Genomic DNA, 18,360 nt, shown 5'->3' with positions numbered 1-18,360 from the left:
TGAAGTAAAACTGATCAATCCATGGCTCTAAAACCCATGTGAAGTTCAAAAAAGATATTACATTATTGACTTACCACACAAATTGCCTAGCATTGTCTTTAGCAATATGAATAGCACGAGGTATGGTTGACATGGCAACAGCTTCATTGTCTCCTAGCAACATCAACAGATTAGGCATCAAGAACTTGAATGTCTAGATAGAGAAAGGGGATACAACACACACATTCATGTAAGCATTGGTAACTGAGGATGTCAGCCCCCATTGAGTACTATCTAACCGTGAACACACACATTTAATATTTTATGCCATACGGTGGATATGGTCAAGTTTTTTGCAATCCAAATGCGGGTTCATCTTACGGCTATAATGTAATCCTATGCTGTTTTTGATTTAGAAACACTGCCTAGGAATTGTGGTGGTCACTGTTACAGAGGTACTCCATGTGAGTGTCCTTGCCAGTATTACTTAGCACACAAACACCCGCACCAAACATGACCACAAAAACAATTTTATTAAAACACCATACTTTTTGTTAAATAAATGATCTTAATTTGTCCATTATGATTTGCATACATAATAAGCAACTCACCATTGTAAGCATTCTGGAAATCTCCCCATGTGATCCTGAGCACATGGCTTGTAATCCAAGGAATGCCAAGTCTTGTAATGAGTCAACAACAGATAGATTCCTACCAAGTACACAAAACAAATCACATAATCAAATTAGGATCATATTCCACACATTTAGATATTTTAATAACTTCCAAAAAGAGATCAATGTATTTTTTGTCCCCCCAAAAGTATGTATTGATTGAAATGAAACCGGATTAATGGCCATGATATAACCTGAGTGGACTTTAATGCACAATAGAAATGAAACAGGATTAATGGCCATGATATAACCTGAGTGGACTTTAATGCACAATAGAAATGAAACCGGATTAATGGCCATGATATAACCTGAGTGGACTTTAATGCACAATAGAAATGAAACAGGATTAATGGCCATGATATAACCTGAGTGGACTTTAATGCACAATAGAAATGAAACAGGATTAATGGCCATGATATAACCTGAGTGGACTTTAATGCACAATAGAAATGAAACAGGATTAATGGCCATGATATAACCTGAGTGGACTTTAATGCACAATAGAAATGAAACAGGATTAATGGCCATGATATAACCTGAGTGGACTTTAATGCACAATAGAAATGAAACAGGATTAATGGCCATGATATAACCTGAGTGGACTTTAATGCACAATAGAAATGAAACAGGATTAATGGCCATGATATAACCTGAGTGGACTTTAATGCACAATAGAAACAAGTAGGATTGATTTCAATGCATCATTAGAGCTTAATGGAGCTTAGTTGAAATCCATACACCCCTATGGAAGACATGACCTTAATCTTCCACATAGAGAGTGTGAATTTCAAATGGGGTTACCCATTCAGGTAACCCCATTTCAGTGACCATTCAGGACTTGACCCTCCCACACTCCCTGTGTGGGAGGCTAAGGTCAAGTCTTTCATGCGGGGTGTATCAACTGAATAGCCAAATGTATCCTTTATTCATTCTTGCTGAAAATATTAAGTTCATTTTACTTCCTATTCCGGGACTAAATTCTGCTAGCTAGCACCCGATGTTAATGTTGCTGGAATCCACCCAGCGGCACCATCCATTCACAAGGTGGGAGCAGTCTACATAGAGAACTCCTTATAATAATGTCCTCGAGAAGACAAGAGCTAAAATCACAAAAGCTTGATAGCTTTATACTAGACCACTTTCTGTCAAAAAGATTGTAACAGCTTTTTATAGGGTATGGCGTAAAATGCACTCAGGTCCGGATTTACCTTTATGGGGGCCCTGGGCCAGGCCAAAATTTGGAGGCCCCAAACTCAACGTGAGGAATGCATGTGCACTCAAGTGACCAAGTTTTGATTAAGGTGTAAGATTGGCGGTGGCGGCGGGAGCATTACAATTAAGAGGGAGACGAGCAAAGACTTTACTCGGACATTTGCGCACAAAGCGTGTGAAAAAGTTTTAATTTCAGATTATTTAAGCTCAAAATAAAAGTGAAATTTGCTATATAACTGTCCAGTGTGCCTGAAATGCGCAAAATTGTGCAATTTTTGCCCTATTTGGGCCTAAAACATGGTGCTTACGGGCTAAAACAGAAGATGCACAGGCCAATTTTCGGGCCCAAAGGTAAATCTGGCCCTGAATGCACTCTATCTGGGGTCCCTCCCAATGGGTGTTTTTTGGCAAATCAATGTATATTGACATCATACTTACACAGTGGAATCAAGACATATCCCATGATCCTGTTGGCAGCCTGGCAACCGACTCAATTGAGCCAATACTTGCAATGCATGCTGGGAGGACTGCTCAACATCCTTAAGAGAGAAATTGCGCAACAAAGACACAAGTCCCTGTAAAGAATAACAAATGGATCAGTTTATGACTCTGCCTTTTAAACAAAATGTGACATTATCCAATTCAAGCAGATCAACGTCAGCAAAATGAAATTGAGATATCCAGGCAAGGGGCAAAAATACTAATTGTTTGTCTCATGTCCCATGGGACAACAGAATTGGTGCTTGACTCACCCTCAATGCAGATAAAATGTCAGCCTGAATATGGCGTATCTCTGATGCACTCAATGAGACAATCTCATCTTCCTCTTCATCATCCTCAAACATCTGCACGGCATTTGCATCTCTTGCTGAATCGGGCTGAGAGCTGACGGTACTATCGACACGACGCGTCTTACTGCTACGGCGGCCATCTTGGCTGGCTTGACTGCTGCTAACTTGGGAGCCACTCTGCTGGCGTTTACGTTTACCTCCATCTGTAAGGGACGGTGGTTACATGTTATTCTGTCATCTTCATGTGACAATGAAAAAACCTCCTGAGCAGCTAGCTAATTAGAGAATAAAGGCATTGTTTTCAGTCGCTGTTTTACACCCATCATCTCATATAACTTGGGCGACATTATTAATTTATGTACTACAACAACTAGGCAAAGCCGACTTGTTTTACGCCAAAAACAATGTCGCCTGTTTTATATGTGTACAGGGATTAAGTAGCTGTTGAAAAAAAAACACTTGAAACAGTGCGAGCTACTAATGTTAGTACAAGATGATAATTACAGTAACTCAATTTTCAAAAATGCCTCCTTTGGCCCCCATGGAGCAGATTGTGTCACATATGTTAAGAAATGAGGTACATTCTAGTGGTACCTCTTTTCTTATCATAAATAATGTACCGCTTGTCTTGAGTCACTGAAATTCCAGTGTAGTAACTGCATTCCTTGCCCCTATAATATACATAACTAGTGTGTTATTATTTTAAATGCAAAAATAGTCACAAATTTATCAAGGGGTGTAGTACCACCTTAAAGGGACCATTGAAAGAAAAACATATTTGGTATCAAAATAAAGCTAATAACATATAGAATTCATTTCTAAAATGATAAACGCAATTTTCCTTTATTTTACCCCCTAAATCAGCATATAAAGACAAAGCGCCTAATGTCGCGTCGCTCCCTAATTCATATGTGTAGAGACACGTGGCAACCCCTGTGACGTCAAAGTGGTTATCTTTTCCGCTGCATGGCAACACTGCATAGTCCAGACTTGTAAAACCAACGCATGAACGTGTACAGCAATGAACTTTTCTGTGCCTTTTAGGCCTAACAAGTATATTAAAAATGATATTATAATATAAATTACAAAGCTACAATGACTTCTATGATAGGCCTATATATAAATTCTAGCTAGGCCTACAAAATTGGCCAACAACGGGGAAACATAAGTAAGTTAGGCCTAGGCCTTCATATAGACAAAGTCAAAGCTGTCAGTGCTAGCTGCTCGGCTTTTGCAAGAGACTCAGAGAATCAGTTGTTTTCACTGAGGCAACTCTTTACTTATTTCCTCTGAAATATCTGGTGAGGATAGGAAAGAGAAGGCAATGATGTTTCGGGTTAATGACATGCGACTTAATTTCTTCAGGCCTAATTAGCCTACCTCCCGGGCGTGCATGCGGCCTAGGTTAACCGCCGGGCCTAAAACACAAGCCGATCCTGACTCCGAAGTTTGGAAGCTGAATTGCGAATGATTAAAGTGTGTTTGTTTGTTTCTGAACGGTCGCTCCATGTTGAGACACACTTATGGGACGGGACCAGGTTCAAAACAAAAGTCAGGCTCGGGAGAGCGAGTTGGCGCGGTTCTCGCCTTGCACCACACTGAGGTCCCGGGTTCAACTTCAAGCCCCGGCGCGCGGCCAAAAGACTCATATGTGAACTTAGTTTATCCCGATCCCGGGACCCGTATCCATGCTCGCAGATTTTCTCCGGGATCTCCAGTTTCCTCCTGCTTCTCAAAAATCGGTGATTAGTTGTTTGGTTATCAAAAACTTCCTTCACCCAATGAAATTTGGGGAGCTGAAAAGATAATTGGTGGATGTTACAATCCAAGTGCGGCTAGATTTGCGACAGGTTCGGCAGCATCCGGCCTAGATGATGCGATCTGATTGTGGCAGTACCATGGCAGTGAAATTACAGCGCTTTGAACCCTCCGAGATCTGGAAAAAGGCGCTATTATATAAAAGCCGAAAGGCCTATGAAAAACGAGGAACAAATTCGAAGATAAAGAACCACGAGAAGAATATATAAAGGCCACTCCAAACAATCATATGAACAATATTAACTTTTAAGTTTGCGTTTTCGGAAATGCTTAGAGGCCTAATCCAATCTCAACTCCCACTGAAACTTGAACATGTTGAAAGTGCAAAGTGTCCGAGCGTTTTATCAAAGGTAGGCCTACAGTTACAAAGTTTATGTTGATTGGGTAAATCTTGTAAAATACATTGCGCCTGACTGGATATTTCGTTTTTAGAAATGACTCAACATCAATTTCGCATAACCTAGGCCTACCCCGGGCCTAACCATCCATGGATTAAAATAAGTGTAGGCCTATAATAGTTCCCATTTGATGTTTGTAGCATATAGGCTTTTTGAAGGCCTATGTATATTTGTAGGCGCTCCTCGTAATTTATTTCAAAAACAGCTTGCATGTCATGTTCTTCATCTACCGCTCAGCTACTGCCCCAGTGCCAACGGCTCTAATATTTGGCAAGTGTCCCGTATAACACATGGCATCTAGGGGAATACATTTGCAAAATAAAAGGGCCTAAGCCTACTTTGGCATGTTTGGGGTATGAAAATAAGCACTTTTGAAAGTTAACTTATGGAAGAAAAGGCTTTTTTAAACCAATTGTCATCTCTTGAATATTTTAAGGTAGGCCCTACGGAAAAAATACATAGGCCTATAATAATGATACCCATGGGAGGTGTTCGCGCCGGCACATCATCTGCAATTTACGTGTTGCGGCAAATCTTGGCGATATTCCCTTCGTCATCGTCACTATATATATATATCATAGGCCTAGGCCTACTCATAATTAGTTCTATGGTTTTATACATGCCATGTAGGGCCTACATAAAGTCATCGGAATCATATCTTGGTCATGTTGACCGGTGGTTGAATTTATGAATAAGTAAAATAGGAAGCTGCATGCTTGATGATGATGAAAAAAAATGACAATTGATCGTCCCCGCCCGGCCTGCTTCCTTTCGCATGGCACTGCCATTGAGGGAGTCCGAAATGTTTAATGCCATTTCCTTTATTATAAGGGAAAACTTTCTTTCAATGTTTCAAAAGTTATTAATATTGTCTATTGTTTAGATTTGCTTCTGTCCAATAAGCATTTCAATTTAGAGGCTCTGTTTTAATCATCCTCTCAGAGAACCGTCAAATAACAAGAGCCTCGATCCTATCATCCTCCTCTACAAGTTACACAACTAATAATGTCCGGGAATAATACATAGGCCTAAATCCATTTGCATTGTAAAAAATAATAAATGATAAATAAAAAGGCCCTCCACTTCCTCTTTTTGATAACATCAGGCCGTTGCAACTTCTATACTAGCGCAATACAAAAAGATGGCGTCAGCGTCGGCTTCCCCTGTGTATTACCCTGTGCTGATAGCCTAAAGAAACTGCAGAAAAATGCTGCTGCCACCTCACGATAGTACTGCGTAGTGTTGTGGAGACTTACGTTAACATGACGTCACGAATATGCTAATTACAGAAAAATGCTGCTGCCATCTACGTCCACATGTTGCAAGCGTGACGATCGCTGACCTCACATCGACGAACGGAGTTGCAAGTCCATCGCACTTCGTGCTCTATTATACGTCCATGATAACATGTGGACAATCAACTGGTATTTTGTTTTTACTTGACCTTTAAATAATTATATAAGTGGTTGTATTATCATGATTATTGCATCTGATATTCAGATCGCGATCGCTGTTGTCAAATTATCCCGGTAAAAATGTCAACGCAACTCTAAACGCGTAACCACAATGACGTCATCCGGAAAGCGCCCAATTTTCTACTTTTGATAAATGACGCGCGATGTAGCGTCGGAAGGGGGTAAATCGAGTACGTTGTTTTTATTGTATTTTTTATTTCTAAAATAGTTAGTTCTTCAATTGTTTTAGATATTGATTCTTTATTTTATGGCTTTATTTTGATACCAAATAATATTTTCTTTCAATGGTCCCTTTAAAGCAGTCTGAACAACTTTATGATGGGTTTTTGATACTAAATATCAATCTCAACATTTTTGCAGAGAGATCGGATCATCCTATGTTTTGTTTTGCCAAACCAATGTATTCTTATCATTAGTGAATCCCACATCTTCTGTAAGCAAGTTTAGAAGAGCTGTCAGGAGAGTGATAAACTAAACTTTCCACTCGGAACATGAATTTAGGTAAGCTATTAATTAATCTCTATACAATCCGTTTAAGGAGAGCCATAGCAAGAAATCACTCTCCCTTTTATAATTAAAGGAAATCCATGGTAACAGTCACTCTCACTCTCCTTCAAACTCAAAACCTGAAGTATGTAACCCTCCTTATATATACCTACCTGGTGCTGGCCATATCTTGAGGATGTCAACTGCTTCTTGGAACAGCAAAGGATGGAAGAGCTTGTAGGCACCACTTCCTGTTCAAGACAGAAGTGATATATAAAAAACTACTGTTCTCTCTACTGAGTAAATTCTGGTACTACTGTTCTCTCTACTGAGTACATTCTGGTACTTCTGTTCTCTCTACTGAGTAAATTCTGGTACTACTGTTCTCTCTACTGAGTAAATTCTGGTACTACTGTTCTCTCTACTAGTAAATTCTGGTACTACTGTTCTCTCTACTGAGTAAATTCTGGTACTACTGTTCTCTCTACTGAGTAAATTCTGGTACTACTGTTCTCTCTACTGAGTAAATTCTGGTACTACTGTTCTCTCTACTTAGTAAATTCTGGTACTACTGTTCTCTCTACTGAGTACATTCTGGTACTTCTGTTCTCTCTACTGAGTAAATTCTGGTACTACTGTTCTCTCTACTGAGTAAATTCTGGTACTACTGTTCTCTCTATTGAGTACATTCTGGTACTACTGTTCTCTCTACTGAGTACATTCTGGTACTACTGTTCTCTCTATTGAGTACATTCTGGTACGACTGTTCTCTCTACTGAGTAAATTCTGGTACTACTGTTCTCTCTATTGAGTACATTCTGGTACTACTGTTCTCTCTACTGAGTAAATTCTGGTACTACTGTTCTCTCTATTGAGTACATTCTGGTACGACTGTTCTCTCTACTGAGTAAATTCTGGTACTACTGTTCTCTCTACTGAGTACATTCTGGTACTACTGTTCTCTCTACTGAGTAAATTCTGGTACTACTGTTCTCTCTACTGAGTAAATTCTGGTACTACTGTTCTCTCTACTGAGTAAATTCTGGTACTACTGTTCTCTCTACTGAGTACATTCTGGTACTACTGTTCTCTCTACTGAGTAAATTCTGGTACTACTGTTCTCTCTACTGAGTACATTCTGGTACTACTGTTCTCTCTACTGAGTAAATTCTGGTACTACTGTTCTCTCTACTTAGTAAATTGGTACTACTGTTTCTCTCTACTGAGTAAATTTTGGTACTACTGTTCTCTCTACTGAGTAAATTCTGGTACTACTGTTCTCTCTACTGAGTACATTCTGGTACTACTGTTCTCTCTACTGAGTAAATTCTGGTACTACTGTTCTCACTACTGAGTACATTCTGGTACTACTGTTCTCTCTACTGAGTAAATTCTGGTACTACTGTTCTCTCTACTGAGTACATTCTGGTACTACTGTTCTCTGCTTCTCTCTACTGTACTGAGTAAATTCTGGTACTACTGTTCTGGCTACTGCAGTAAATCCTGCTCTTCTGAATAAATTCTGGTACCGGTACTGCTGATCTCACTGCTGTGTTTTCCAGTGAGTGACAAAGAATTTAATTTTATTGAGAGTGAAGCAGAGCTGTGCTGCTTTGATCCAAGGTTGCCTCCTGCAAGACTTTTATCTTTGTTATCCTTAAGTTACAAACATGGTATTACATTGAGAGTTAAGTAAAGTGTGCTGCTTTGATGGTACTGTGTGACTGGTAACAAGACCTGTCCTTGCTGTCCATGTGTATAGCTTTAATAATACTGCAGATATCACATGAACTTACAAATGATTACAAACCTGGTATCTCATTGAGAGTGAAGTAGAGCTGTGCTGCTTTGACGCCTGCCTCCCTCTGTGTGGCTGCTGACAAGACTTTATCTACACTGGCCATGAAGTAATGTAGCAGTGCCATCAAGGATCTGGGTGAGATTTCATTTTCAGACAGCACACTCCAGAATCCTGTAACAAGGAAAATCAAATATCCTGTAACGTAAAGTCTAAATCCAGGGACTGCCTTTTGAGCAGAGCGAGAGCAATCGCTCTCCAACTGCTCTCCTTAAATCTGATATAGGAGAGTGATTTTTAGCTCTCCTTAGTTGACCATTCTCTCCTTACCTTACATTCTATTGTAAATGCTCAAAACAGCTCTCCTTGAAGGCTCCAGAAGTGCTATTTAATGCTCTCCGGCAAATTCCAAAAGAGAGTCCCTGTTAAACTCTGGCATTTTCAGTGAAAGAATGAAATTGAACAATAATTGGGTAATCAAGGTTTGCACATAAAGGTAGGTTTGCACAAGCACATAAATGTATACTGTATAGTGCTGCTCCCGTACTTGGCACAATGCAGTATATTACTACACTACCTACATTATTTATTACACGGAATCAAAAATTTCCCATGCGCATCAAGCAAGATGAAGATACAGTAAACTATCCTGTAATATTGTAACTCCGGCATTTTCAGTAGAGGAATAAAATTGAATAACAATTGCCATGTAACCGTTTGCACATGTATTGTCAGGGCTTCAAGCCAGCCTTGGCAAAGGTATAGGAATAATATTATAGGAGGAACATACATTTAGAATAAAAATATAGGACAAATAGGACAGCAGAATTAAGTCAAATACAGTGGGTATCAGAGACCAGTAACTATAGTCAAGGGGGTACTACACCCCTGGCCAATTTTATGCCTATTTTTGCATTTTCTCAAAAATTATAGCACATTGGTGACAAGTAAGATATGTATATTATAGGGGCAAGGACTACAACTACTGTACTGAAAATTCAGCAACTCAAAACAAGTAGTTATTGATTTATTGATCAAATATTGGTTTTCCCTCATTTTTGACTGTAACCCCACAACTGTTGTCTGTGCTGAAATAAAATTTACAGTGCTATAGTTGTAGTCCTTGCCCTATAATATACATATCTTACCTTATATACAATGTAGGAAAAGTTAAAAAATGTAGGAAAAATTATATACAGGGCTGTTTGCTTGAAGCCCTGTTTATTGTTCACCTACTGCTAAGTGCTTACTTTAGGAGCTTTCAGACACCTGATGAATTACTTAATTTACAAGTTTACCTCAAATGACCTTTGACCTCAGTATATGACCTTGAACACCACCCCAAAAAAAGTAGCCAGAGTTTCTGACAATGGACCACCTATCCTGAAAATCTGAAGTCAATATGCCTATTCATTCAAGATACATGATCTGGAGGAATGAAAGCATATTCAGACAGTGCAATAACAGTATGCCTTGCGGTGGAGCTACATAGCATCCTTTTTGTAAGAAATTTGCACATAATGCATTACTGAACAGAATAGGCTATTCCAGTTGTAATCCATACACTACAACATGTATACACCCCTATGGAAGACATGACCTTAATCTTCCACACAGGAGATGTGAATATCAAATGGGGTTACCTAAATGAGTGGTTCCATTTGAAATTCACAGTTCACACTCCCTGTGTAGGAGATTAATTAAGGTCATGTCTTCAATACAGGACATGGATTTCAACTGGAATTCGCCAGCAAAGTGTTACGTGTAATCCCGAATATCACCATGTCAACTGGATCACGCTTTTGAGTTCTACACCACGATCACAACACAAAGTCTATGGCATGTACTATCAATTTCAAAAGGTGCGTGATCCAGTTACCAGGGAGTTACGTAACCACTTCGCTGGCGAATAGCCCAATTAAACATAAGAAGTAAGATGAATAACCTTGTGGTAATGTAGTGAAGTCAATCCTGGCCCATGATGTGCACGCATCCAGCGCCAGCTGTAACCGCTGGAAAAGTGGACGATTGTCTGCAACTTCTTGCCCAATGTCGGAGAAAGAGATGGTGTCTCGGTGAAATCAGCCTCCCACACTCCATTCACCCAATCTGTAAACCATAAAAAATCAGCATGTGACCAGTCAGTTTTGTGGCTGGCTCAAAATTAAGCGTGATGATGAAAAAGAAGGTTGAGTGACTCTCTATGCACTCAAAATAACTTTTCATGTGAAAATAGATAGACCTACATGGTAACCTTCATCTATGTCCCTTAGAATCCTTGATCCATTTTGCAATAATATGAAAGTACTTGCAATCAGGCTAGCGGCACTCTGTACAAATTGCCTATACCGATTCCGAAGACAAAAACCTGTGGCACAGTCGCATCCCCTGCTTTGTACATGTTCCCAGGTCACGGTATGTCTACGTGACAAACACTCAGGGTTAGAGAACAGCGCAATCTGTCTGCTGCCAAGAGCCGTAATATATTTCTATTAGTCACCTTTTTGTACCGTTCGCAGCATGCATGCAGAGCGTGACGTCTGCCCAACAACAACAATATGGCATATTTTATTTTATTTATTTTATTTATTTATTTGAACGGACGCTTTTCAATCAGTGGCACACGCCTTAATTGGCCGTGCGTTAGGGTGCATCTCTTGCCCCTCATGTTACCCAAATTTCTTGTCCCTAGTCTCAAAATGTGCCATTGGTTAAAATATTACCCCATACCCAATTTTAAATTATTCCGAAGCCGTTTAGGGGGGCCTCCGTGACGTTGAAATTGTTGGTCAATGGCCATACCATATGCATAAGGCAGCTATTTTGTTTTGCATGGTTAACATTAGAAATGACTACTGCCTTATGTATTTTGTTCATGTAGTTAGGACTATTAATGAATCAAGAAGTTAAAATAGTCTTAACTCAAAAAAATAAGACATAAGGGAGCTATCTACAGAGGTCAAGTTTATGTAAACATAAATGGCTGCCCTTTGCTGTCTTTACTGTGTAATTGTGAATTTGCTTATATACATCTTTCCTGTTTTCGTGCTAACTTTGACCTCAAGGCTGATACTACTACAGAAGAGTGATCGCACACTTGCACATTTATAGACCTTGCTCAATTTGATGAGACAGCATCATGTTATAAGTTAAAAAGAATGGAAGGCTGAGGTTCTTCAAATCTTCAGATCGGAGTTCTCAGCAGAGATGATTCAGCAAGTTGTGAATTGCATTATTGTAGGTAGTGGTTAGCAAACTCAGAAGTTAAGTTTAAGATTCCAGAGCATTGTATGCTAGGCCAGATGAATGGCAAAACTTTTGTTCCCCATAAAGATCTGCTTACTTTAATTGAGGTTCCAATCCAAGAAGAACTACATGTACCTCTCATGGAAATATTCATAGGCCTACAAAGGTTACTATTAAGTATGTGAATCATATAATTTCAATGCCAGTTAATAAATCATAGTACATAAGAAAGAAAGTTGCAATGTAAAACCAAACAAAATGGTACACTTTACAGTTGCACTCTGCAGTGACAATTGACACAGGAGAAGCACTGGCTAAAATGGCAACAACGAAGACAATGTATAAAGCCGAATGAGGTAAAATGATCATGCCAGTACTGTACCAGTCGGAGATATCCAATATCAAGATTTGAAGAACCTCAGTCCTGTGTGTGTATCAAATTCAGCAAGGTCTAGATGCAAGTGTGTGATCACTATAGTCTATAGTAGTAACTATCAGCCTAACAGTTCAAAGTTGGCATGGAAACAGGAAAGTTATGAATATTTAAGTAATTTCACATATTACACAGTAAAGACAGCAAAGGGCAGCCATTTATGTTTACATACACTTCTAGTGCCCGTTTCTATTCATCGTTATGTATTCTTCTCCCGTGCATTATTTTCGCGAACTACCCTTCACAGCCCAAATTATATAAACCTGCACGCTAAACAATGCATTATCTAAAACCTGCACGCTAAACAATAGATTCTAGATAATACGTGCACGCTCAAATACTAGAAATACTACTTTCACATAACCATAAAGTAGAGTTAGGTGGCGCTTTAGACACAGAGATCATATAACTATATAATTGTCTGTTCGATATATATACCAACAAAAATGTACGAATATACATTCTGTGGTGTTAAAATGGTATAGTTACAAACGGTGTTCTATAATAGTGTACAATTACCGAATAAGGTGCAACTCGCTAGACTTGAGTCCAGTCCTCGTTTACGGAGTTTAGGATTAGGGTTTAGGGTTGGGATAGGGCAGTCTTGTAATAAGACTAGTAGAGTTGCACCCTTGCAAATATCATTGTCATAAATTATGATTAATGACCTCAAATAAATCAAACATCAAATGAGAATAATCGAGCTTCTATTAATTAAAAAGGGCCAAAAACAGGTGGATCATAATTATACAAGATGACACCATTGCAAAATATTCAGCATTTTACAAATGAAATACATGTAGGCCTATATCTAAAATAACATAGCCGGGCCCGGGAAACACACACTAGCGCATAATATCATGATCATGCTTTATTATCATAGGCCTTCAAACACATGTGTTTGAAGGCCTATGATAATACTGAACAAATTGTTAAATCCCAATGTCGTGTGTTTTAATATTTAGTTCAAATTATAGAGCTATAAAGTCCAGTTGATATTCACCGTAGTACTAGTCTGACATCTAAATCGATCGTTTCCAACTGGTTCAGTGCTCTCTGTGTTCGAAACCACGATATTAAATGATCACAACATAAAGTCAAGTCAATTAAACCATGCGTGAATAAGTTACCTAAGTATGACGATGGCTTAATCGATACCATTGATTACAGGGATTGATTTTCTTTACCAGTTAAATGCTACGTAGCTGGTCAATGTCCTGACGGTGTTTTTAAAATGTAAGATATTTTCCTAATATTAAAACTAATATAATGAATGCAGCAATTAATATTGCCTATTGTTTTAATAGGCCTACACTCAAAGTGTATGACGGATAATGTATTGCAGTGCAAATGCATTCGTCAAGATAATTGCACTTGCCATGGAGTTATTGCATTTAGCCGAGCCTATCGGCTCTCAAGCTAAATGCAATAACTCCACGGCGCGTGCGATTATCTTGACGAATGCATTGCACTCAGTTCATTATCCTTATCATAAATTTGGTCCTTGTAGATAGCTCCCTTATGTCTAATTTTGGGACATGAGCTTTTTTAACATCTTGATTCATAATAGTCCTAACTACATGAACAAAATACATAAGGCAGCAGTAATTTCTAATGTTAACCATCTAAAACAAAATAGCTGCCTTATGCATATGGTATGGCAATTGACCAACAATTTCAACGCCACGGAGGCCCCCTAAACGACTTCGAATAATTTTAAATTTGGTATGGAGTAATATTTTGACCAATGGAACGTTTTGAGACTAGGGACAAGAAATTTGGGTAACATGAGGGGCAAGAGATGCACCCTACCGTGCGTTCATATAAAAGACAAAAAAACAAACATTTAAAACAACAACAACAATAACTCATAGGAAAATGAACCACAGACATCCAATAACATCGCTTTTCAGTAGCTACGCCACATTTAGCTCATTCATATCATTACATATTCATAAACACCTTTCAGGATTTGTGGCGTGACGAACAGACTCTTAAACAGGTATCGAGCTCACGCTGTCCTCACTTGAGCGATCGATGTAGCGCCTCTCTTAATTTAGTACTCTTGGTTGCAATGCAATTAGCAGTCCGGTGAGTTCAATGAACTACACCAACAAACTTACACAGTTAAGACAGGATCTTGGGTCACATGAAGTTGTCCTCAAGCTGACTGAAGCCCGCCCTCACAATATGATCAATCTCGAGCATGTCGAGTAATATTAACAGCGACATGACAATCATGACAAACCCTTTTTAAAACTTCTGTATCAAATGTGCTATGTATCAAATATGGGTTTGATACAGATTTGATACGGTATATCAAACTGTAAATAATATTTGACAAATCTGAGATAGTCCAATAACTTCTCGTAACAATCGTGCAAATCATGTTAAAGCAATAATTTTTTGCATATTTGTAATGTTTACACATGTCCCAACTTGCACCTACGGTAAATGGAATCGCCAAATTTGTTGTCTTTGTAGATCAACAGAGCAAAGTTCGACATATTATCATAATTTTAAAATTATGATAATATGTCCTCCCATAGAACTGCGTGTTAAATGGCCAAAATAACCAGTGGGGTTTCTTTCACTTTACCTTGTTATTTCAACCTAAAATGGACAGCTAACCCTTCCCGTCAGTTATTACAAATATTATTTCAACATTTTGAATGAAGAATAAAAAAAAAATCAAAATTTGACGGAAATCGTATAATTCGTATTAAGGCTTTAAATTTGCAGTATTTGCAAGAGCTAGGCCTACAGTACTTACATGTACATGTATAGCGCATATCATTATAGGCTAGGCATTTCAACAGCACCCTTGTTTGGTGGGAAAAGGTCATTGAACTTTTGCACAGAGGTCGAGTTCAAATTTACCCGGACTTGCTTAAAAACAAAAGCATTGTGTCCTAAGGATTCAGAAAAAGTATAGTTTGACCTATCTATGATGTACGGTTTAATGGAGTTATGTGCAAAAATGTAACATTGCGATGTCATCGGTCTAATTTTGGCACCGACACCAGGGAGCAAAATTGAAAAATGCTCTGATTTTGTTGAAAATGGTCCCAAATTATTGGCATCAGAAATGCTCTCATGATCAAGAATTTTGCCTGTAGTAGGTACAACAGGCAAACCTTAGTTAACACATTTGCTAGTCAACCAAATTAACCCAAACTGGGGCCCAAACACGATACATATTTACATAGACATTTCAAAGAAAAGGGTTGTCAAGGAAACCTACATAATTTAAATATGTTGTCTATACTTCACTTGACTTGCTCGAGAACTCTAGCTTCGAATTTGCACACGATAGTTACGCATTCGATGCTAGAGTACTTTACTATGGTTTTTCGGTCGGACAGCGGTGCAATTTTTTTACACGGAGGTTATTTATTCTGTTAATGTGGAAATTTGGATGAAAGTTATTTCGATGAGTCAACTGTATCTTTTGAGCAACATGTGCGTATTTTGGACAGTTTAAAATTTTGCTGAAGTGTAATTTTAGCAACATTTTTGATGCAATCGCCTGTCGTGATCGGCCGTGTTTACTTCTGAACTTCCATTGCTTTACACGGTGTCATGCTTCAGCAAATCCGACTAGATTTTGAATGCAAAGCTCTCTAGCCTAGAATGTGAAGCTATCGGTGAGCAAATTCTTGGCTAGAGTTCTCGAGCAACACTTGACCCAATATATGTTGTTTTTTGTGATGAGACAATAGCACATGGAATTTTAGAGGGATTGTGATAGCAGTTCCACATAGAAAAGCTGCACTGGCCACTATAATGAGACTATGCTGTTTTGTTTTTTAATTGATGCATTAAATGTTGGCTGAATATTTTTGATGAATCATGACAAGATGCAACTATGCTACGGAAAGATCTATGACAAAATGGTTTTCAGTTTTGGCTTTCTTTACTCAAGGGCTTTAATTTGATATATAAAATGATGCAGTTTGATGGCAAATTTGAATTCACCTTTCATGGCTGAATGTTTTTGATGAAAGTCAATCTTTGACAATGCAAGGTGTAGCTTTGCTACGGAATGTGCTGTGACAAAACGGTTTTCAGTTTTGGATTTCTTTACTCAAGGGCTTTAATTTGATATAATACCGTAACCACCCGGGTATAAGCCCACCTTCAGGTATAAGCCCACCCCCTATTTTTCAAAACATTCTGGGAACAAGGGTGCACTCGGCTATAAGCCCAGTACTAAATTTTGGCCAAGTTCTTACATCAAATCAATACTTTTCTCTCACATTTAAGAACAAATATAAAAAAATATCAGTTGATAATTAACATTCCACACTTAGAATTTTAAGAAATTGACATAGATGATAGAAATTACTGATACATTGGGCATATACAAATGGGGATGATTTTTCTTATTTTTAAATTCAAGTACTAGCCCCTCCCCGGTTATAAGCCCACCCCCATTTTTGAAGTGAAATCTGCCATCTAGGGGGTGGGCTTATACCCGAGTGGTTACGGTATATGCAGTTTGAATTGATGGCAAATTTGAATTCACCTGTCAGTGCCGCGCACATGTCTGACCACCACCAAGTGCAACTTGCAGTTGCAAATTGCCATCAAACTGCATCAGTTTATAAATCAAATTAAAGCCCCTGAGTAAAGAAAGCCAAAACTGAAAACCTTTTTGTCACAGCACTTTCCGTAGCAAAGTTACAAAATTACATCTTGTCAAAGATTACTCATGCCAAGACAGCCTGAAATGATACCAGCGAATGAAGCGTTTCTAGAATAGACTAGATGATTTCAAGTCAAGAACACCACCGCGCATGCGTAAGACATTTTTAGCCTACGTTTCGTATCCTACTATCGGATCGTTGAAACAAGAAAACCTCATTCACGAATTCACTCACCTTCCTACATCACCAGTTGAAAAACTCAAAACATCCTGGATTATGCACTTTCAGTTTCCCACGCGTTTGAACGGGAATTGAATTGCGCACTTTTTCGATGTCTAGTGTCGTGAGCAAATTTCTTCAATATTTTGAGAAAATGATGTCAAATTTTCTATTCTATATTGTTTGGTAATAATGTCTTTTGCCAATAGTATGTTTAAAGTTGTAATTTTGTGTTTTTGATTGCAAAGATCAGATATTTTTGTTCCCGATTCGAATTCTGAACCCTCGCAAGCATGCAAGCATGCAAGGGGTACCGATTTCGGCAGAACTTTGACAATAATTTTGCCTTTTTGGACACTAAAATGCATTCGATCGTTAATTTTGTTTCAACCGAGTCTTAAATTAGCAAGCACAATAAGGTTGGTACCACTTTTATATACATTGTTCATGTTGTTTTTGATGAAATTAAGATTTTTTTTTTTTTTTTAACCGGCGCAACTCTTTAAGTGTGTATTTCCCATTGACATCCAAAATGGCGTAAGCCAGTCCTTAATATACATAGGTACGGTACGGCGTATAGGACTGGCAAGCGAGTCTAAAACATCCCGTGTTATTCTAGCTATGGACATGATGGAGGATACAGAAAATCATAGGTGCAAAATTCTGCAACCCTGTCCCTGGACGGCAGGATTGATTTCTCCTGTAAATAACCTTAGCAGAGATTTTGAGTGGACAGGAACAAAACATAACCACCGTTAGTTTATAAATATAATGTGAAAAATTGTTTTACCTTCCTGTAATTCACAAACGCCTAATTTCTTTAAAGCTTCCGCAGTTCTTATCGGATCGGCCATCTTTGAAAATATAAACAACCCGCCAATTATTGATTGATATATTGACAAATTAATCGGCTATCGATTGATTTATTGGCTCCGTCATTTAGCTAAAAATAGAATTTTCGTCATTGCGCAGCGGGCACATAAACCAAATGGTAAATGTATTGGGTTTTCCCATTGAGGTATGGGTATGTGTATTACAGAAAGGAAGAGGGCGGAGCTAACATTTTGCTTGATCTGGCCCTGGATCTGGCTTGTAAAAAAATTGTCACGGTTCTTGTTGGATCCAGCTTCAATGCCCGGCTTCACTGCAGCATATATTGGACACACAATGAAGCCTAATTTA

General features: G+C 38.5%; 1 protein-coding gene across 1 annotated transcript in view; it reads right to left on the bottom strand.

Annotated features, from left to right (window-relative positions):
• Window positions 1–18,120, bottom strand: part of LOC140138879 (condensin-2 complex subunit D3-L-like) — a 58,343-nt gene extending 40,223 nt beyond the window's left edge. The window contains 9 exon segments of the mRNA XM_072160657.1: window positions 75–193; window positions 591–690; window positions 2,304–2,440; window positions 2,618–2,859; window positions 7,007–7,084; window positions 8,644–8,805; window positions 10,577–10,678; window positions 10,681–10,740; window positions 17,969–18,120. Of these exon segments, the coding sequence (XP_072016758.1) occupies window positions 75–193; window positions 591–690; window positions 2,304–2,440; window positions 2,618–2,859; window positions 7,007–7,084; window positions 8,644–8,805; window positions 10,577–10,678; window positions 10,681–10,740; window positions 17,969–18,032 (1,064 nt within the window). The 5' untranslated portion in view covers window positions 18,033–18,120.
• Between the last annotated feature and the right edge of the window lie 240 nt (window positions 18,121–18,360).

The sequence above is a fragment of the Amphiura filiformis genome, chromosome 18, assembly GCF_039555335.1.
Source record: "Amphiura filiformis chromosome 18, Afil_fr2py, whole genome shotgun sequence".
NCBI lineage: Eukaryota > Metazoa > Echinodermata > Ophiuroidea > Amphilepidida > Amphiuridae > Amphiura > Amphiura filiformis.
The sequence above is the reverse complement of the archived record's forward strand: the minus strand, read 5'-3'. Positions and strand labels throughout refer to the sequence as shown.